At 43.8% G+C, this 21,871-nt stretch overlaps 1 protein-coding gene across 3 annotated transcripts; it reads right to left on the bottom strand.

Annotated features, from left to right (window-relative positions):
• Nucleotides 1-474: 474 nt before the first annotated feature.
• Nucleotides 475-20,189, bottom strand: ccdc9 (coiled-coil domain containing 9). Of its 3 annotated transcripts, XM_041877652.2 has the most exons (17): nt 20,101-20,168; nt 19,734-19,835; nt 19,502-19,559; nt 19,020-19,124; nt 17,467-17,628; nt 14,263-14,706; nt 12,283-12,366; nt 11,863-12,030; nt 11,435-11,619; nt 10,479-10,543; nt 10,080-10,124; nt 7,644-7,764; nt 7,443-7,563; nt 6,793-7,312; nt 6,409-6,570; nt 5,680-5,793; nt 475-2,355 (listed from the first exon to the last, which is right to left on the bottom strand). In XM_041877652.2, the coding sequence occupies exons 2-17, from the start codon at nt 19,766-19,768 to the stop codon at nt 2,351-2,353; spliced, it is 2,394 nt and encodes a 797-aa protein (XP_041733586.2). In that variant the 5' UTR covers nt 19,769-19,835; nt 20,101-20,168; the 3' UTR covers nt 475-2,350. The 3 variants fall into 3 exon arrangements, with proteins under 3 accessions (XP_041733586.2, XP_041733588.2, XP_041733587.2); XM_041877654.2 differs by lacking the exon at nt 19,734-19,835 and having other exon boundaries at nt 20,101-20,189; XM_041877653.2 differs by lacking the exon at nt 10,080-10,124.
• Between the last annotated feature and the right edge of the window lie 1,682 nt (nt 20,190-21,871).

The raw sequence follows: 21,871 nt of genomic DNA on the forward strand, positions 1-21,871 counted from the left end.
AACAGCTTGCAATTTAAAGGAATCAAATGGGGCGGGTCAAACGCTACAAAAGCACATTGATTGGATTATAGTTTCACAGTTAGCAGTTCGCCTACGTCCCAGAAATATGATAGGTGCATTTGCCTATGATTATCGCACAGACGTCTATCAAAATGTTGTCCGCGAGGGTTGTAGATCTAAAATGAAGTTAGATTTATTTACCAAGGGATGAACATACAAACCTGCAGGGCGGGGGGTATTCATTTTATTTTCATATTTCTGGTGTCGTGTTGGGGAAATAGCTTTAAAAGCATCACAAACAATATTCTCCCTGGAGCATTCACGGTCGAAACCATAGACAAAACCATAAACTAAAAAGCCAGGGCACTGCATTCACTTTGTGCGACAGGCAAAAACATAATTATAATCCCTACACGCACAATACATCAGTCAACTGTTTGAGGTTGCACTTATTGTAAATCACGAGAAACATTATTGAGACCGGACCACCATACATTTATTTGATATGAAAACTAAGAAGCAAAATAAACAGAATACATTTCATGTTGTACATTTGACAGTTGCGCATGAACCAATGAGTTTCCTGCCAAATCATAATTTTATACTTAAAGAAAAAGCTATCAAATGTAATCTCCTGATTGATTGATTAAAGGGTCAATATCTTGGGATAAAAACGAATGAATGGTAATCAACGGATAAACAGGAAAAGTCTAGAATTTAGGATCATGCTAGTTTAGATAGGCCAGTTACACTCCATTCCAAAAATAAACCCAAATAATGCAGTTTTATATTCAAACGAAGATATTATAGAAGTTTAGGAAAATTCGATGCTTATAATACAATCACTAAGTCATCAGAAACGGAAAAGAATGAGGATATAGAATGCAAATCACAAAGAACAAAAATTGATGCCTTTTTTCCACACAAAACATTGGAATTTTTAGTTGCAATTAAAAATATTAAATTATAAACTACATATTGCATTTCCTAGAGTTATTGACATGATCCATTCATTTCACCTCTTCATTCCTTTTTGAGAAATACAATTTAAGCATAGTTTAATATCTGTGCTCCTGTTCATTATAGGTGAGCCAGATTTTGAGTTCATGACCAAGAGTACGCTAAAAAAAGCCAACAAGACTTAAAAATCTAAACAAAATCGTGGTCTGTTGAGGTACATGTTCTGATGCCCCTTGATTAAAACTAGAAAGGCCACAAGCGATCTATCGCAAATGAGAAGCAAAAGGAAAGCTTTGGATGGTCATGGTTATTAACAAACATTGTCAGGGTCACATGATGCCTGTGCTTGGTTAAGTACAATGTACCTCACTTAAAAAGAAACTAATAACATTTTAACTATACTCCTCTTGGGGTCACAAATGTAAACCAACTTTGTTACATGATTATCAGGAAACAGAATGTACATTTTTCAATGCCATGGCTTAAATTTGTTCACATAATTAGTTTCATGACAAAATACAACTAAAAAGTATTGAGTTAAGGATAAAGGGGGCCAAACCATATCCATACAAACTACACAAAGAGGGTTTGTGTCACAAATGGCACCCTATTGCCTCTATTGTGCACTAATATTGACCATTGCCCTTAGGACTCAAAAGTAGTGCACTGTATAGAGATAGTGACATTTGGGACACAAACAGTGTCCAATAACATTCACAATCATTAATTCAGTTTTTACAGGCTAACAGGGGAGGACAGTTTTGGGTGTTTGGGTCTTGGGAATCTTTAAAGTAAGGGCAATTAAAACAAGTGTGGATAAGCTGTCGTCAATAAGCTGCCTACATTCAGGGAGGAGAATGCTCTTTCAACTGTTAGCGTGCCAAATATGTAATTTTTAGCCATGTTGAAAGGGCATAAGAGTCTCTTTGACCTTCCAAAAGAAGAGGTGGAGTTTTTGTTTTTTTAAATGCTAAGGTTGAACAAGTGAGGTGAGAGAATTTCATATTTGTGAGTTTTCGCGAAATGTAATAGTTTCATTTGTTAATCATACACAAATCAATAACACAAAACGTAAAAACAAGTTGGGGATTTGTTGACTTGACATCACAGTAACATCCTAATTGGCTGCCATAAAACCCAAGCCATTTACCCTAGTGGCTCAGATGAACGGCAGTATCACTATTCTATGCAAGTCAAACAGTACAGAACATACGTGGTCTGATTGTTGAGGAGAGGGAGAGGTTTGGAGGCCTCCAGGTTGTCTGTGATGGCTGCTCCAGTCATGGTGCGCGAGGCCCGGTTTCCTTCCTTCTTGTCATTATTTTCTCCCCTCCTCATCCCATCATCTGTGAACCACTAGCACTGAAAAGTCAGTTTCCCAGAGCAGCTCTCAGCCTGTTGATAGAGAACAGAGGGAGTGGGGGGGGTCACTGTGCTGCAAGCTGGCTTAATCTGCTGTCTGTCTCCAACACTGCTAACACAGCACCACATGCATGGGACAGCATGGTATGGCATGGTCTCGGTCTGGTATTAGCTCTCAGCAGAAAAATAACTACCAATGGTCGTCCAAATAGGTATATAAAGCTCATACATGATATTATAGTACTACGATATATGGAATATGCATAGATTAATGTAACCCAAGCTACTCACCATTGACAGTATGTTTCCATCAGCCAAACAGGCCTTTTCTGCAATGCTCATTTGATTGCCTATTCAATGCGGGATTGGGTAACAGTCCTCTCATGGACCAATATTAGTCTCCCTAGCCTCAAAAACATCAAAGAACTCGAAGAGAGGCGGTTTTAATCAATCAGGCTCAGAGTTCAAAAGGGTTTCCATTACATCCACACCATCATTTGTCGGTCAGACTGTGGCTAATCTCCTCATAAAAGCCTTTCAACGTTAATTGGGCCTCTTCTTCCAGTACTTCACCGATCTCCACCCTCACTAGACTAACGGGATTTGGTGCAGTGACTGTCTTCATTCAGCCAAAGCAGAGACACCCAAGTTTAGTCCCAAATTACACCCTATTCCCTTTATAGTGCACTACTTCTGACCAGAGCCCTATAAAAGTAGTACATTATAATAATAATAATAAGCCATTTAGCAGACGCTTTTATCCAAAGCGACTTACAGTCATGCGTGCATACATTTTTTTGTGTATGGGTGGTCCCGGGGATCGAACCCACTACCTTGGCGTTACAAGCGCCGTGCTCTACCAGCTGAGCTACAGAGGACCACATTATGAAGGGAATAGGGTGCCGTTTAGCATGCACACCAGCCATTAGCTGTGGTGATTACCACCAGAGAAACACACTTAAAGGGTTGTAAGGAGAAGCCTAATAATGATGACAAGGACCAGACAACAAGGAAACATTTATCTCCTCAGAAGAGCCTTTTACAGACTGGGAGTTTTCTCTGCAAGGGCTTCAATAAGAAAAACAGTCATAATGGTATCATGTTGTGATACCAAGGTACTGCTGTCAATCACATCATATGTGAAGTCATGGGGTCAGAAGGGTGCAAAATAACCTACAAAAGCCAAAACTAAGGGAAAAAACATAAATCTGTGTTGAAGCTAACGGTTTACAACAGAACACTCATAAGGGTTGGGGGAAGGATTCTACATTCTAGTACTCACGACTAAACATCTACAAAAATCTAGTCATACAATCCCACCTTCATAATGGCCATTTTTTGGGGCATTTAAGCTGCCTTGTCAAAGTGCAGTGCATTGTAGCTCAACAGAGAAATGCTCAATTCATTTGTTCTGTGTATCACTAAATATACCATCTGGGCTGTTACAAACTCTACTGGTGTATTAAAGAGTATAAAAAGCTTGAGTCAGAAATAAATGATCCACTTCTAAAAAGGCATGTCATTGCTAATTCTTAGCACTCTGCCCTCAGAGACAAAGGGAGTGCAATGAATGCACATGATCCTACACATCATTAAAACATGATTTAGAGTGCATTTACTGCGCTAATGGGCTACATTATTTTTTAAACTAAGCTCATGAGAAAGCAATAAATGGTTTCTGAAACCATTAATGCTAGATTTCTTAATTGAAAAAATAACGAAGTGTCCACCCCGCTTCTGTTTTGGTATAACGCTAAGGGATGGGCCTGGAGAAATCTAACCACTCTCAAATTCATAGACAGATCTATGGGATGCAGACTGACCATCCATGATATCAAGATGATAGTTTTAACCATCTTTTGAGGCTATTGTGTTTGTTTACATTGTTTACAAACTTATATTTTGGGTTCTCTCATACAGTTGAACTAAGCTCAAAAGGTGGGGGAGGGGGGGTGTTTAGTACTTTTTACCCCTTTTTTCTCCCCAATTTCGTGAGATCCAATTGTTAGTTACAGTCTTGTCCCATCGCTGCAACTCCCGTACAGACTCGGGAGAGGCGAAGGTCGAGAGCCACGCGTCCTCCAAAACACGACCCTGCCAAGCCGCACTGCTTCTTGACACACTGCTCGCTTAACCTGGAAGCCAGCCGCACCAATGTGTCGGAGGAAACACCATACAACTGGCGACCGTGTCAGCGTGCATGCGCCCGGCCCGCCACAGGAGTCGCTAGAGCGTGATGGGACAATGACATCCCGGCCCGCCAAACCCTCCCCTAACTCAGACGACGCTGGGCCAATTGTGCGCCGCCTCATGAGGCATTTCTAAGTTATAGTCTTCAAGAATCAAATGGGTATACATCATTAACTTATACGTCCAACAATGGATGTGGCAACTAAGTATTCTAACTTTAAGTGAGAAACACAGGCATCGTTTGTGTTTGTCATTGAAGGGCTTTACAGAGAGGTGCTATTCAACCTTTCTAGGGATGTCAAAGTGGAGACTATGGGAAAGGTTAAATTATGCATTTTGATGACATTGAGACAAAATACATAAACAGGGCAAAAAAAAAAAAAATTCTAACATGTTTTTTTGGTGGTTTCAATTGAGTAATGCACTGTTTAAACATGTTCTGTTATCATCCAATGGGTGTCTGGTTCTGGTTAGCGTTATTACATTTCAGGCGTAGTGAAGTCTTAGCCAAACAGACATCAATTTAAGAGGCAGACAGCATGATGAGGAGAAATGAATGGAAGAGCAAATTTGATTCTCATCCTTCTCAAGCCACTCTTCATCCATATGTCAGCCATGCGATTAACAAACCCATGAAAAACAGAAAATATATGTGATTTTGCTCATTCGAGATTTGGGACAGGGTGGGCAGTAGTAAATGCATTAACCCACAAAACAAGGAAACGAGAAGGCAAACCCAAAGGAAAGTGTTCAAAGGGTAAAACGGCAGGGTTTCACACAGTGAGGTGTGGTAGCCATCGTGAAGGGGGCGGAGGTTAGTACATTCAGTTCCCCAGGAGGAAACGGAAAGGCGGAGGAGTTTCACAGAGGATTTGGAGAAAAAAAGGGCTCCCATTGGCCAAAGAATGCAGTGAGTGACAGACAAGCCTTGCCCGTGCCCAGTAGAAGTTGTTCGTGGGGTCATGCCAGCCAGCCAACTTCCGACAGACAGATGGAGAGGACACAGAGAAGAGGGGTGAGTGGCAAACAAAGAAAAATCAATAAAAGAGGGAAAGATAGAGGGAAGGAGGGAGGTACGTTGGTTTGTGTTTTGTGGTTAGTGCTCGGCGGGAGTCAGAGACTTCTTACAGAAAGCCACCGTCTCAAAGTCAGTGATGTGAACCGCACCTGAAGATGGCTGCTCCAAGGTGTCTGGGGCAGTCTCTGGGACAGTGGCCGGCTCAGACAGGCTCTGGTCAGACTCCAGGACAGGGGCAGGAGTGGCGGCAGGGTCCTCCTCATCTGGATCAGATGGTTCAGGGAAGGAAGAATGAGTCAGACACATCATTTGATTTTTACCACAGCCTTCAGGTGGTCATAAAAATAAAACGTCAGATGACCATAAGCAACAATGCTGCTTTGCCTGCATTTTGATTCTGTGTGTAATTCAGCCCTATGGAATCTTCTAGTCTCCATTTTAGCATTAAAAGGCACAGTGCAGTTGAAAACGTGATATTCCTGTGTTTTATATTTCCACACTATGAGGTTGGAATAATACTGTGAAATTGTGAAAATGATGATAATGTCCTTTTAGTGTAAGAGCTGTTTGAAATGACCACCTGAAATTTCAACCTGTTTTGGTGGGAAGGAGTTTTGGCCTTCCTAATGACATCACCAGGCGGTAAATAAGAAAGAAAGTTCTAAACCTTTCTGCCAATAACAGCTAGTTTTCAGTTTTCCCCTCCCCACTCAGACCACTCCAAGACGGTCCTAGCTAAATTCTTGTTTGAGAAATTGCTATTTTAGTTGATGTTTTACCATTTTATTTGAAAACAATTACAGTAAGGTACTTACTTGTTACCCAGAATTATTTGATATTAAGATAAAAAAACGGCTGCTTTGCAGTGGGATAGTTACCCTCTGTGGGGGTAGCAGGTGTCTCCTGGGCTGGTGGAGTGGTGGTGGTCTCCTCTTTCTCTGGGGGGTCAGTGGGGGTAGAGACAGGCTCTAATGGTGACGATGATACAGGAGTTTTTTCCTGGATCAGAGTCTCCTCTGGTGGAGCATTAGTGACCACAACTGAGAGTTATAGAGAGAATGATGGGGGGGGTTTAGTGCGGATGAAGAAAACCCAGAACAGACAACTGACAGAATGCTGAGCATCAACAGACACATATCATTCGATTCAACTTTGCTGGTTTATCCTGAATTTAAATGGTAGCACATTCAACAGCATGTCAAATGTACGGTATGATCTTGCAATATAATACAACGGTCAAACCAGTAAATAAATATCTGTACCTGTCCGTGTGTCCCTCTCCTTCTCTGGCTCTGCTGGCTTGCTGGGACTGGGGGTTGGGCTGGGGCTGGAGTTGACCTTAACCTGTGCAGGGCTCCCCTCAGCGCTTGTGGGTTTCAGCGGGCTCTCCCCCATACTGCTCCGGGGGGACTGCATCTCCATCTCCTCCCCCCAGTCTGTGACCGCCTGGTGGCCGTCCAGGGGAGAGAAAGGGCTGAGGGGCTTGGGGCCATCGGGGGAGTCCTGAGCCTCCTGTGGGGAGGGGATGTAGACTTTGGGCCTCGGGGTGCGCTGCTCTTTGGGACTGGCTGCGGAGGGGGGAGTGGAGGGAGGGGGTGAGGTGGCAGCGGACTTCCCTGCTGTGGTTTCTGGGCGAGGTGCCTTCTTCGGGGACTGTCCGTCTTTCTCCTCCGAGTCGTCTCCCTCAGAGTCGTCCTCCCCGTCCGTATCTTCGTCCTCTCCATCGCTGGCATCCTCCCACTCATCCTCATCTTCCTCTGCGTCACCACTCTTCTCCTCCATCTAAGAGGAAAAGAAGCAGACAAGTCACCTCTTAATGTGGATCATGGAAAGAGATCATGTTAAAAAAACAACACTGGCATACATGTGTTAAAACACAGATCCCAGTTTATGGTGGTAGGAGACGACATACCTTTTGTGATGAGGGAGCTTTGGTCTTCCGATCCTCCTTCTGAGTCTTCTCCTCCTTCTTGTGTTTCTCCTCCTCCTCCTCCTCCTTCTCCTCCTCCTCCTCCCAGCGGTTATCGTGCATGCTGTCAAAGAGATCCAGTCATTGGAATGGTGAGGAACGAAAACAACAGATCTAGTCAAAGCGTTAGAAGAGGGGCTGTACCTGTAGTTGTGTCTCTGTCCTCGTCCCCTCCCCCGCTCTCCACTGCCCCCCTCCCTGGGTCCTCTACCCTGCCCCAGGAAGTCTCCGAACGTGGGCGCCTTGGGAGGCCCCTTCACCTCGTCTGTGGAAGTGAAGGACGAGGGAGGAAGAGAGTTCAGATTAGAGGGGTTGGCATGGAAGAACAGGTTTCAAGACCTTGAAAATAAATGAATGACAGCCCCAGTACTGACACAGCAGTGCCGCTCTGAAATGGCATCATATTCCCTTTATAGTGAACTACTTTGACCAGGACCCATAGGGCTTTAGCCAAAAGTAGTGCACTATTTAGGGAATAGGGTGCCATTATGGGACACACATTTGTCTATTCATCACTTTGTTGGATAGCTTGTAAAGTGCCGCTGGGTTTTGAGGAAGGGATGGAGAAAGACTGCAACACATAGCAGCTTAGACGAACACACACAGACACACAGCCAAAGCAAGTGCATTCAATGAGGGAAGCTAATTTCATCCTCGGTTGAGCATCTGAGGGGCAAGGCATACAGGTAAAAGTCAGTAAATTAGAATATTTTGAAAAACTTGATTTATTTCAGTAATTGCATTCAAAAGGTGTAACTTGTACATTATATTTATTCATTGCACACAGACTGATGCATTCAAATGTTTATTTCATTTAATTTTGATGATTTGAAGTGGCAACAAATGAAAATCCAAAATTCCGTGTGTCACAAAATTAGAATATTACTTAAGGCTAATACAAAAAAGGGATTTTTTAGAAATGTTGGCCAACTGAAAAGTATGAAAATGAAAAATATGAGCATGTACAATACTCAATACTTGGTTGGAGCTCCTTTTGCCTCAATTACTGCATTAATGCGGCGTGGCATGGAGTCGATGAGTTTCTGGCACTGCTCAGGTGTTATGAGAGCCCAGGTTGCTCTGATAGTGGCCTTCAACTCTTCTGCGTTGTTGGGTCTGGCATTCTGCATCTTCCTTTTCACAATACCCCACAGATTTTCTATGGGGCTAAGGTCAGGGGGTGTTGGCTGGCCAATTTAGAACAGAAATACCATGGTCCGTAAACCAGGCACGGGTAGATTTTGCGCTGTGTGCAGGCGCCAAGTCCTGTTGGAACCTGAAATCTCCATCTCCATAGAGCAGGTCAGCAGCAGGAAGCATGAAGTGCTCTAAAACTTGCTGGTAGACGGCTGCGTTGACCCTGGATCTCAGGAAACAGAGTGGACCGACACCAGCAGATGACATGGCACCCCAAACCATCACTGATGGTGGAAACTTTACACTAGACTTCAGGCAACGTGGATCCTGTGCCTCTCCTGTCTTCCTCCAGACTCTGGGACCTCGATTTCCAAAGGAAATGCAAAATTTGCTTTCGTCAGAAAACATGACTTTAGACCACTCAGCAGCAGTCCAGCTCTTTTTTTTCCTTAGCCCAGGTGAGACGCTGCGCTGTTTCTTGGTCAACAGTGGCTTGACACGAGGTATGCGGCAGTTGAAACCCATGTCTTTCAAGCGTCTCTTGGTGGTGGATCTTGAAGCCCTGACTCCAGCAGCTGTCCACTCCTTGTGAATCTCCCCCACATTTTTGAATGGGTTTTTTTCACAATCTTGACTAGGCGCGGTGATCCCTATCGCTTGTACACTTTTTCTGACCACAGTTTTTTCCTTCCCTTTGCCTCTCTATTAATGTGTTTGGACACAGAGCTCTGAGAACAGCCAGCCTCTTCTGCAATAACCTTTGTGTCTTTCCCTCCTTGTGCAATGTGTCGATGGTCGCCTTTTGGACAGCTGTCAAATCTGAAGTCTTCCCCATGTTTGTGTAGGCTTCAGAACTGGACTGAGAGACCATTTAAAGCCCTTTGCAGGTGTTTTGAGTTAATCAGCTGATTAGTTTGTGGCACCAGGTGTCTTCAAAATGTAACCCTTACACAATATTCTAATTTTGTGACACACGGAATTTTGGATTTTCATTTGTTGCCACTTCAAATCATCAAAATTAAATGAAATAAACATTTGAATGCATCAGTCTGTGTGCAATGAATAAATATAATGTACAAGTTACACCTTTTGAATGCAATTACTGAAATAAATCAAGTTTTTCAAAATATTCTAATTTACTGACTTTTACCTGTATATTCTGACAACAAACATACTAGTAGTTCCAGTCTAGGTTGTGCTTGAGCAACCCCAGTGACAGCATTCCAAGATTGTCTGTGGAAGTCAGACCTGACGTCTAGAATAGGGTTCAGTTCCAAATGGCACCCCTATTACCTATTTAGTGCAGTACTTGGGGTCCAGGTCAAAAGTAGTGTGTTATTGGGAATGGGATGCCATTTGGGACACAACTTAACACACAGCAGAATGCTGGGGGGATGAGCCACACGTAACGCACACCAACTCAGTCCCATGCCATTGGCTAACCTGAGGCCCCGCCGTGAGGCTGTGTGCGGGAACCACGCCCCCTGGCTGTGGGGAGGACACACAGAGTGACGTCACTCACGTCACTACACACAGGGTCACCACAACAACACTATCTACCGTATACACAGATAATACACCATGTTAACGGGGCTTGGAAAAATTAGAGTGTTGCTCTGACAAAGCATCAATGAGAGTGTGCTGCGTCTAATGGAAAGGTTTGAAGTGTTGTTTGTGTGTATGCACTTATCTGTGAATGGGTGAATGTGTTTGTTTGGGATAGAGAGGGAGAAAGGGTTGAGTAAAGTCTGCCGTCCTTGTCCGTCAGTGATTGTGTAACTGGTAACAAACAACGCCTTGTCATCAGAGTCTGGGGGGGGTGGGAGTTTGGGTGTGACTTGCCTCTCCTGCTGCCTCCCTGGTCTGGCAGCATGCCCTCTGCAGCCACAGCTGGGTCCTCCTTAAACCTGTGAAAGCACCGCAGGGTCAGACCTCCTCACCTTCACATCGCATTACCACTGGACCTGTCAATCCCTCCCTGCCACCACCCCCACACCTATCGCACCGTCACAAGAAACAAAGACATGGCTAAAGGACAATCAGACTTGTGGACATAATCCCTAGCTGTGTATTACCGCTTTCTATGTTATCTGTTTGTAGCTTGTGAGGTGTGGAAACACTGTTGCTGTTATGTATTTTGTTTTGTTGCTTTTTGTGCTATTACTGTCTGTCACATGTTGCTTGTCCTATGTTGCTCTGCATGTGCTCACTGCTCACTGTTTGTCTGTATTATTGTAATTGTTTTTAATAACCTGCCCAGGAACTGCGGTTGAAAATTAGCCGGCTGGCTAAAACTGCCACTTTTACCGAAAAGTTGATTAATGTGCACTGTCCCTGTAAAAATAAAAATAAACTCAAACACAAACCCTGCCCAACGCCAAGCCTCTGACCAGCCTCCCCAACATGTACCTGTATGGGCCTCCTTGCTCTTATGGCTAAAGAAAGAGCATGTGTTGAATGCTGAATGTGATACATTTTTATCCACTATCATTTAGATATGTTCTAATCCACGCATCTTGTTCCTGTGGTTCTCCCTTTCTGGGCTGCATCTCAGGATGTACAGTAAATGGAACACAACATCTAAAACATCAAGTGTGGCAGCCGGTAATCATTTGATATTTTGGAGCGGTGTTGTCATCTTGGGCTTCAGTGTGCACTGCCTGGTTTGGTGCACTGAATGCCTGCTGTTGTGGTGTTTTTGTTAATAAAACCCTGGCTGTCTCCAAGGGTATTAGTGAGCGAGATGTGATCCCAGTGTGTCAGTGGTGTTAGCGGTTCTCCTCCAGTCAGTCACTCACAAGCCGTCAGTCTTCTGGGCGTCCCATTCCCGTCTCCACTGGCCCGTGGCGTTCCTGTGCCTGGCCAGACGCTCCTCGTCAATCTCCTCACGCTCCTTCTTCCAGCGGAGGTACTCGGCACGCTCCCGGCCCGTCATAGACATGGTCATATCCATGGAGCCCTTAGGGCCTCCTGGTCTCCGACTCTGTTGGAGAGAGAGAGGGGGGGGGAAAAAGGAATGTAAAGTAGCAGGATTGATAGCAGGATGTAAGAGAGAAGGGATTTAATAGCATGATACAGAGGAGAGAAAGGAAAGACATTATAAAACAGATATATCGAACTTTGTTCTAATTTTCAATAAAGGAAACGTGTCAACAAAAAGGAGAAGACAAACCACACAGAACATTTGACCGATCATGTCGTTTACAAAACAGAACAGAGCACTCACTGTCCACTCCTTCTCCAGCTCAGATCCCGTCTTCACGTTGTCAAAGTCTACTCCGCCCCAGTTTCGGACGTGTCGGCGGCTGCCCTCTTTGCGGTCCATGTCCGGGACTGGGCCGGAGCGCCGCGGGTCATCCAGGAAGTTACGGATGGGCTTGTCTCCCTCGGCAGGCTGCAGAGGGATTCCAAAGACAGCATCCTTACACTATCTATGTACATTTTACATTTACGTCATTTAGCAGACGCTCTTATCCAGAGCGACTTACAAATTGGTGCATTCACCCTATAGCCAGTGGGTTAACCACTTTACAATAAAAAAAAATTATTCCATTTTTTATTTTTTTATGTCAGGTCTTCAATGCTAAACTGTCATCAAATAATCTGATTGTAATCCGATTTTCACAAAATGGCTTCCTGTACATACCATTTGTCCTCTTTCATACTCTGCAATCTTCTCCATCTCCTCGTTCATCTTCTCAATGTTCTGCCTCCTTTTCTCCTCCCACTCCTACAGAGAGGCACAACAGAGGCACAACATTTTAGAAAGAACATAGAAAATAGAGTAGGCCATTCCAATTCGCTAAATTTCACACCCATATGTTCTTTCTAAATCTTGTTCAGTCTTTTTCTCCAATTACTATAGTATGTACAGTCGTGGTCAAAAGTTGAGAATGACACAAGTATTGGTCTTCTCAAAGTTCACTGCTTCAGTGTTATGAGATATTTTTGTCAGATGTTACTATGGTATACTGAAGTATAATTACAAGCATTCCATAAGTGTCAAAGGCTTTTATTGACAATTACATTAAGTTTATGCAAAGAGTCAATATTTGCAGTGTTGACCCTTCTTTTTCAAGACCTCTGCAATCCGCCCTGGCATGCGGTCAATTAACTTCTGGGCCACATCCTGACTGATGGCAGCCCATTCTTACATAATCAATGCTTGGAGTTTGTCAGAATTTGTGGGTTTTTGTTTGTCCACCCGCCTCTTGAGGATCGACCACAAGTTCTCAATGGGATTAAGGTCTGGGGAGTTTCCTGGCCATGAACCCAAAATGTCGATGTTTTGTTCCCCGAGCCACTTAGTTATCACTTTTGCCTTATGTCAAGGTGCTCCATCATGCTGGAAAAGGCATGGGTCGTCACCAAACTGTTCTTGGATGATTGGGAGAAGTTGCTCTCGGAGGATGTGTTGGTACCATTCTTTATTTATGGCTGTGTTCTTAGGCAAATTGTGAGTGAGCCCACTCCCTTGGCTGAGAAGCAACCCCACACATGAATGGTCTCAGGATGCTTTACTGTTGGCATGACACAGGACTGATGGTAGCGCTCACCTTGTCTTCTCCGGACAAGGTGTTTTCCGGATGCCCTAAACAATCGGAAAGGGGATTCATCAAAATGACTTTACCCCAGTCCTCAGCAGTCCAATCCCTGTATCTTTTGCAGAATATCAGTCTGTCCCTGATGTTATTCCTGGAGAGAAGTGGCTTCTTTGCTGCCCTTCTTGACACCAGGCCATCCTCCAAAAGTCTTCGCCTCACTGTGCGTGCAGATGCACTCACACCTGCCTGCTGCCATTCCTGAGCAAGCTCTGCACTGGTGGTGCCCCGATCCCGCAGCTGAATCAACTTAAGGAGACGGTCCTGGCGCTTGCTGGACTTTCTTGGGCGCCCTGAATCCTTCTTTACAACAATTGAACCTCTCTCCTTGAAGTTCTTGATGATCCGATAAATGGTTGATTTAGGTGCAATCTTACTAGCAGCAATATCCTTGCCTGTGAAGCCCTTTTTGTGCAAAGCAATGATGACGGCACGTGTTTCCTTGCAGGTAACCATGGTTAACAGAGGAAGAACAATGATTTCAAGCACCACCCTCCTTTTAAAGCTTCCAGTCTGTTATTCTAACTCAATCAGCATGACAGAGTGATCTCCAGCCTTGTCCTCGTCAACACTCTCACCGGTGTTAACGAGAGAATCACTGACAAGATGGCAGCTAGTCCTTTTGTGGCAGGGCTGAAATGCAGTGGAAATGTTTTTTTGGGATTAAGTTCATTTTCATGGCAAAGAGGGACTTTGCAATTAATTGCAATTCATCTGATCACTCTTCATGACATTCTGGAGTATATGCAAATTGCCATCATCAAAACTGAGGCAGCAGACTTTGTGAAAATCAGTATTTGTGGCATTCTCAAATATTTTGACCACGACTCATCTTCCCATTACTCATGTCATTGCAAAGTAACCAACATCATCATTAAGATATACTGTACAACCTAAAGGTCTAACCATCATTACGGAGACTATACCACTGGTAAACCTGTGAGCCTATTGAAACTATACAACCTGGCACATCTGCAGCAACATTGCCTCACTAGTTATTAGCTGATATGGTTTTGCTCACAGACCTTAGACTTCCTGTCACCACCCTGTGGTCCTCCTCCTTCTTCTCTTTCTCGTCCTCCTCGTCCTCCTCTTCCTCTCCTTCCTCCACGTGGGGCACGTTCACTGCGGCCGGGGCCCTCTCCTGGCCCCTCCATGCCTGGACCCCTCTCCTCTCTTGGACCCCTCTCCTCTCTTGGACCCCTCTCCTCTCTTGGACCCCTCTCCTCTCGTGGTGGTCTCTCCTCTCGTGGTGGTCTGTCATGGGCCTGGCGTGGGTCTGCTAGGGGTCTGTCAGGGCGTTGCTCTCTCCTCTCCTGCCGTTGTCCTCCCCCTCTCTGTCCACCCCTGCTGAGCCGCCCGGACATCCGCGGGGGGCTTTCACCTTGGGGTCTGGGGCTGTCTCCCTCCTCAGAGTCCCTCCTTCCTCGGGGTGGCCCTTGTTTCCAGTCATTGATCACCCGTTTCTCCTGCAGGGAGAACATCCGTTTTGATTAGACCCACTTTGACCCACTAAAATACCGGAAAATCCCTGGCATACATACAGTGAGGGAAAAAAGTATTTGATCCCCTGCTGATTTTGTACATTTGCCCACTGACAAAGACATGATCAGTCTATAATTTTAATGGTAGGTTTATTTGAACAGTGAGAGACAGAATAACAACAAAAAAATCCAGAAAAACATGTCAAAAATGTTATAAATTGATTTGCATTTTAATGAGGGAAATAAGTATTTGACCCCCTCTCAATCAGAAAGATTTCTGGCTCCCAGGTGTCTTTTATACAGGTAACGAGCTGAGATTAGGAGCACACTCTTAAAGGGAGTGCTCCGAATCTCAGCTTGTTACCTGTATAAAAGACACCTGTCCACAGAAGCAATCAATCAATCAGATTCCAAACTCTCCACCATGGCCAAGACCAAAGAGCTCTCCAAGGATGTCAGGGACAAGATTGTAGACCTACACAAGGCTGGAATGGGCTACAAGACCATCGCCAAGCAGCTTGGTGAGAAGGTGACAACAGTTGGTGCGATTATTCGCAAATGGAAGAAACACAAAATAACTGTCAACCTCCCTCGGCCTGGGGCTCCATGCAAGATCTCACCTCGTGGAGTTGCACTGATCATGAGAACGGTGAGGAATCAGCCCAGAACTACACGGGAGGATCTTGTCAATGATCTCAAGGCAGCTGGGACCATAGTCACCAAGGAAACAATTGGTAACACACTACGCCGTGAAGGACTGAAATCCTGCAGCGCCCACAAGGTCCCCCTGCTCAAGAAAGCACATATACAGGCCCGTCTGAAGTTTGCCAATGAACATCTGAATGATTCAGAGGAGAACTGGGTGAAAGTGTCGAGCTCTTTGGCATCAACTCAACTCGCCGTGTTTAGAGGAGGAGGAATGCTGCCTATGACCCCAAGAACACCATCCCCACCGTCAAACATGGAGGTGGAAACAATATGCTTTGGGAGTGTTTTTCTGCTAAGGGGACAGGACAACTTCACCGCATCAAAGGGACGATGGACGGGGCCATGTCCCGTCAAATCTTGGGTGAGAACCTCCTTCCCTCAGCCAGGGCATTGAAAATGGGTCGTGGATGGGTATTCCAGCATGACAATGACCCAAAACACACAGCCAAGGCAACAAAGGAGGTGCTCAAGAAGAAGCACATTAAGGTCCTGGAGTGGCCTAGCCAGTCTCCAGACCTTAATCCCATAGAAAATCTGTGGAGGAAATGACTTGGAGAAGATCTGCAAAGAGGAGTGGGACAAAATCCCTCCTGAGATGTGTGCAAACCTGGTGGCCAACTACAAGAAACTTCTGACCTCTGTGATTGCCAACAAGGGTTTTGCCACCAAGTACTAAGTCATGTTTTGCAGAGGGGTCAAATACTTATTTCCCTCATTAAAATGCAAATCAATTTATAACATTTTTGACATGCGTTTTTCTGGATTTTGTTGTTATTCTGTCTCTCACTGTTCAAATAAACCTACCATTAAAATGATATAGACTGATCATGTCTTTGTCAGTGGGCAAACGTACAAAATCAGCAGGGGATCAAATACTTAATTCCCTCACTGTACAGTGCTATGCTGTCACTCCAAATTCCCAGACACATGCACACAACAGAGATGTCTCTGAAAACCAACGTCACAGATATAATATAAGGTGTCAGAAGACTTAGGTGTCTGAGCTTTTAACTCTAAAACGTATCCATATAATAACCCTATCAGACCAGTACATTTAGGGCAATACCACAGCACCCTCAACAAGTCCCTTCTTGTCTGAATGAGTGACCTTTACAGTGTGAAGCGTGGGGTGGATCACAGCTGTAGGGGCCATTTGAGAACCGAAAAGATCTCAACAGGCTTTGATTAAAATGCACTCCAGCCTGTCTCTCCAGTCCACAGGAGGCTGTTTAAAAAAACACACTGTCTGAAAGGAAGTGGCACGTACTGTAACTACCTTCAAGAGCAGCAATGGCTTGAGAGCATCCCCTTCAGGTGGAAATACAGGGCGCTACCCAAATGGAACCCTATTCCCCCATAGGCTCTGGTCAAAAGTAGTGAATAGGGTGCCATTTGGGACGCACCCATAGCCAGGGATTTGCATTCACCTCTATCTATGTAGAATGGAATTATACAACTTTTACCCATCTGAATATACAGTAGATGTATTATCATCAAGCTGAAGCAGGGGTATAAAGTTGGAACCAAAACATCTCTCTGTTCATGGTGTACGTCATCACTTTCCTGTTCTGTGTGAGGTGTACCAGACTCAGCTAGCATAATTTCACCCAGCTGCTGTAAGATATATGGCCCTCTCAGGTCCACCTCATTTCGACGTCCTCCATTAGGCATCCCTAATCTCATCCAGCTGCCACAGCAGGGGAATATGAATGGTTTGACTGACAGGTAATTTGGATGTGAGCGGGCAAATAGATGGGTGCCTGTCAAAGTCTATGAGACTTGTTCTGGTAAAGGCCATCTTTCAGAGCTCAGGGGGTTATCTCCAAGCCAAGTGTTTGAGAGTGCACATTGTCTAGTTTTTGGTCTTCTTAAATCATGTTTGTTCAGTTGGCACAAACGGAATAAATTGTTTTCAAATGGAAAATGTGTGTTCTTATTGGTTCAGATAGTAACTAGTCCATATCTCATAGTTAGCTTGGTCTGATATAGCCTGGTACTACAGTATGTGCTGAGACAGAGCCCTCATCCTGGTCTCACCCCTGCAGGTTTGGAGAGGTCTACAGTGACAGTGAAGTTCTCTTTCTCTGTCCTCCGTCTGTCTCCCTCTGGCGGGCCATCGTGAGGGCGGCTCTTCCTGGGTGGGTGCGTCTTCACGGCAATCCCCTCCTGTTCCGCCTTCTTTTTGTCCTCTTCTATTTCCTGTAGAAAGATAACAAAACAAATGTTGGCTGATGATAGGCTGACAAAGGCTCATCAGTGTCTCACTAACCTGATAAATCAAGCATGAATTCTGGGAGATTCAACAGAAAAGTGACCGATGACCATGATTTGAATACCCGGACAGTCAGAAAGCTATTTTGCAACGTGGCTATGCGATTTAGCTGTTTGACATAAGCTAATAATTTTACATTTACATTTTAGTCATTTAGCAGACGCTCTTATCCAGAGCGACTTACAGGAGTAATTAGGATTAAGTGCCTTGCACAAGGGCACAGAGTTTTTCACCTAGTCGGCTCGAGGATTCGAACCAGCGACCTTTTGGTTACTGGCCCAACGCTCTTAACCGCTAGGCTTGTTCCTAACCCATTAGAGACCAACAATCTCAGACTTTCTTTGTGAGGAAACTGGCAGTGAGCAATACAACCAGATCCACTACTTCTTAATGCAGGGACAATGTTTCAGACAAACTATAGCTAAACGGATGGCATCCCTGGGGCTGAAGAGTGAAAGCATCAGATCATAAATGTATCCATAGACAGTGCCTAAAGAGTCCAATTTAACATGGGGCTCAAAGTAAAGACTGGTGTTTGTGGTATTCCAGTCACAAGCTTGCCTTCCCGCAAGACACTGCTTTATAGCATGGGGGCATGTCAATTTGGGTCATTTTGATGCACAAGTATACAACCAACATCTACAACAACACAGAGGAACAAATAAAATACGCCTGATACCATGAGGCAACACAGACAACAGCTGAATCCTGAATCCTAATAGCACCAGTTAGCATTGTGTACAAACCCAGCAGTGAAAAGCGGGACAGGATAACTTTTCAATGCTTATGAAGAGGGATGAAGTGTGACTACCACAGGAAGATGTAATAGAAGCCATAAACATGGGGATTTCTGAATTTCTCCGAGGATGAAACTGAGACAGGTGGCAAGTACTCTCAGGAGAACTCAGTGGGGTTTGTTTATCCTTCACAACCTCTTCTTGAATCAAAGACATGTACACACACACCTCCAATAACTAGTAACCCAGTGCAAAAAACATTTACAGGCAATGCACTAGAGGATATATTCATATCTATACATTTCTTTTAATTTAAACTATTTACAGAGAAAAAAAAAGGCACCCCTTTAAGTGAATATAAAGATTAAATCATAATAATATAATACAATAGTGTATACTATCTAGCAGACACTTTTATCCGAAGCAAACTTATAGTGCGTGCATACATTTTCGTATGGGTGGCCTCATTGGGAATCGAACCCACAATCCTGACATTGCAAGTGCCATGCTCTACCAACTGAGCCACACATATGATGCTGCTGCTACAACAGGACTATAAATCTGATCCTGTGGGAGCTCACCTGGTACCTCCGGACCAGAGCTTCATTCTTCTTGCGCAGAGCCTCGATCCGTCTGTCAAGCTCTGCATCCTTCTCCTCCTTTGTCTTGAGATCCACCACTGTAGACTGAGAAATTGAAGGTATACATAAATTTAGAATAAGATTCTACAACGGGTTGGTCAAAACAAGCATTGTGATTTGTGCTGATCTACGGTACTCGGCTCCGCCTCGAACCTATGAACGCAGCACAGCCATGCTAAAAAAGTTGTTTAGCACGCCCTCTCGTGTACAATTGCTTTAGTATTGCATGTCATAGTTAACCAACTGTGATACTAGTATCAGCACATTTGATTCCCATTATGGTTTGGTTTGCATTCTCAGAGAAGCTAGTATGTATGATTTTGGCAATGTCTAAATTAAGACTGAAACAATATATCAGCATAAACTACAGTCAATCTGCAAAATTACAACACATAATATATAATTGCATTTCAGAAGCTCACCATGGCCTCTAGCCCGTCCTTATGCGCAGGTGGTGGGCTGGAATCCTGACTCTTCCAGCTGATGTGGGTTTAAAAAAAGGACTGTGAGAAATGCAGCATGGAGGGTTGTTTACACAATAACCACTGCGGTGCATAGAAGGGGGATGCAAATGTAAAACAGCCGTATTTACAGCATGAACGGAGTACCAGAATGGAATTGCCTACTTAAAGACTATGGGTAGCCAATAATTACATCAGGCGAAGGTGTTGTAGCCTACGTGAATTCATAAATCCTTCATGAGTCCAGCTGCGTTTGTGAGAAAGCCTTCTTAAGCTTTTAGTGAGTGCACATAACCTAGAAATGAGTTTAAGATGACACGCAAATGACATGTTATAGCAAATACCTTACACATTAGCCTACCTTTACAAATTAAACAAGTAAGTAACATTGGTTTTAGTAGTTTTCTTTAGACACTTGTGAGGTAAGCACACCACACCGGGCCATGTCTACGCTATCAGTCAGTTGGAAGTAACTTAACTGCAGAAAAAATATGCAACATTGTTTACAACGAGGTTGGCGTAAAGATACAAAGTATCACAATACAGTCGAACTAGATTACCTTTATCAAAGCGAGTTGTGGTTACAGACAGTGTGCTCAATACAATGTATCAAATCCAGCTCCACGACAATGTGTCCTCATATTCATTTCCTGTAATACAAATTCAACTTCCTGCCAAATTTGGAACCAGTTTTTAAAGAGACAGTACGCATATCATGCTATTTCAAATCTGCTTTCACAATCATAAAAATAACTTATCTAAAGACCTGAAATGTAGGCTATGTTAACGGATAAATAGCCTATATATCTTGGAAATAAATGAACGGATAGCAGTTTATGTTTGATAATGATTTACATTAGTGAAAATACAGATAGTTTGCCTACATCTGCCAAATCCACAAGGGGGCGACAATGTCTACGAAATAAAAAATACATTAAGAATCCTACGTTGTCTAGTGGTCTGGTGGTCTACATCTACCAGTTATTATAGTTATTATAAGGGTTCTGTTATTAGAGTCAGTGGTCTTATAATTAAGCTACTTAACTGGGTCAGGGACAGAGCAATATAACACCCCCTTCACATGAACATATGAGATCTGCATGATCATCTTCTGGCCACATGTTGCCAAATATTAATTATGGAAACAAAATGTGTAATTGTGGTGAAATGGGAATATAACATTTTAAAATAACAATAATGTGTAGGTCTATAACAATTGAAACAATTTTGACAATTAAAACAATTTTGACAATTAAAACAATTGGTCCTTATACAGTTTAAAAATAGGTGCATGTGTCACTATCCCCTGAATAGGCGGGCAGACAAATGGAAAACCTTGATGTCGGTTGATGTTAAAACCGAGTGACACAAGCACTTAATTGAGTTACTGACATCCTCTCAAGGCTTCCAAGGCAAGGGATTCCGGGGCTGCCGCGCGCAGTTCCAACCAATCGCTCATGACCTGCCACTGCTGCCGATACGCTGTTTCGGGGCAGAAGAGTTTTATCAAAGGAAAACAATCCGTGGTGAGATATGGTATCTCTCTATCGCACGCACTCTCTGATGTGAGGACGCATAATTCGAGATAATCAATCATTATGTGGTGCATTCAGCAGATTCTTTATGAGGTCTTTTCCAGGGGTGTCATGCAACCCCAAAATATGAGGGGGCACAAAGTATGTCAGGATGGCTGGTCTGGAAAGGTGCTATGCCCATAAATTGGAGACTATTGTATGTTTCAAACACCTGAAACAAAATCTGAGGGGGCACAAGTACATGAAGATGGCTGGGGGCTGATCCGGAGGAGTGCAATGCCCAGTCCATAAATTGGAGACAATTGCATTTTTCAAACACCTGAAAAAGCTTTTTCCTGCAATCTACACTCTTAGAAAAAATGGTTCCAAAAGGGTTCTTCGGCTGTCCCCATAGGAGAACCCTTTTTGATTCGGTTCCAGGTAGAACCATTTTGGGCTCCATGTAGAACCCTCTGTAGAAAGGGTTCTACATGGAACCCAAAAGGTTCTTCAAAGGGTTCTTTTTTTTTTTTAAGAAACAAAATATGCTTCTCTGCATCTCTGCTAAAATCTGTGTAAAAGATTGAAAGGAATGTGAGTCTTATTCAGTACATTTAGTTATTGCTTGCTTTTCTAAAGTCTACTAACCTTGCCAGCAGGCATGCCAGCTAAGCTAGTTAGACAAGCTAGCTACTCTAACTTGATTGATAGTCTGAAATGGCTTCTTGGTAGCTAGTTATGAGGGTGGGACATTGGGATCCTATCTGGGCTAGCTAAAGACAACTTCATAAAATTGCTATGTGGCTAGTAGTATTAC

The sequence above is a fragment of the Coregonus clupeaformis genome, chromosome 6, assembly GCF_020615455.1.
Source record: "Coregonus clupeaformis isolate EN_2021a chromosome 6, ASM2061545v1, whole genome shotgun sequence".
NCBI lineage: Eukaryota > Metazoa > Chordata > Actinopteri > Salmoniformes > Salmonidae > Coregonus > Coregonus clupeaformis.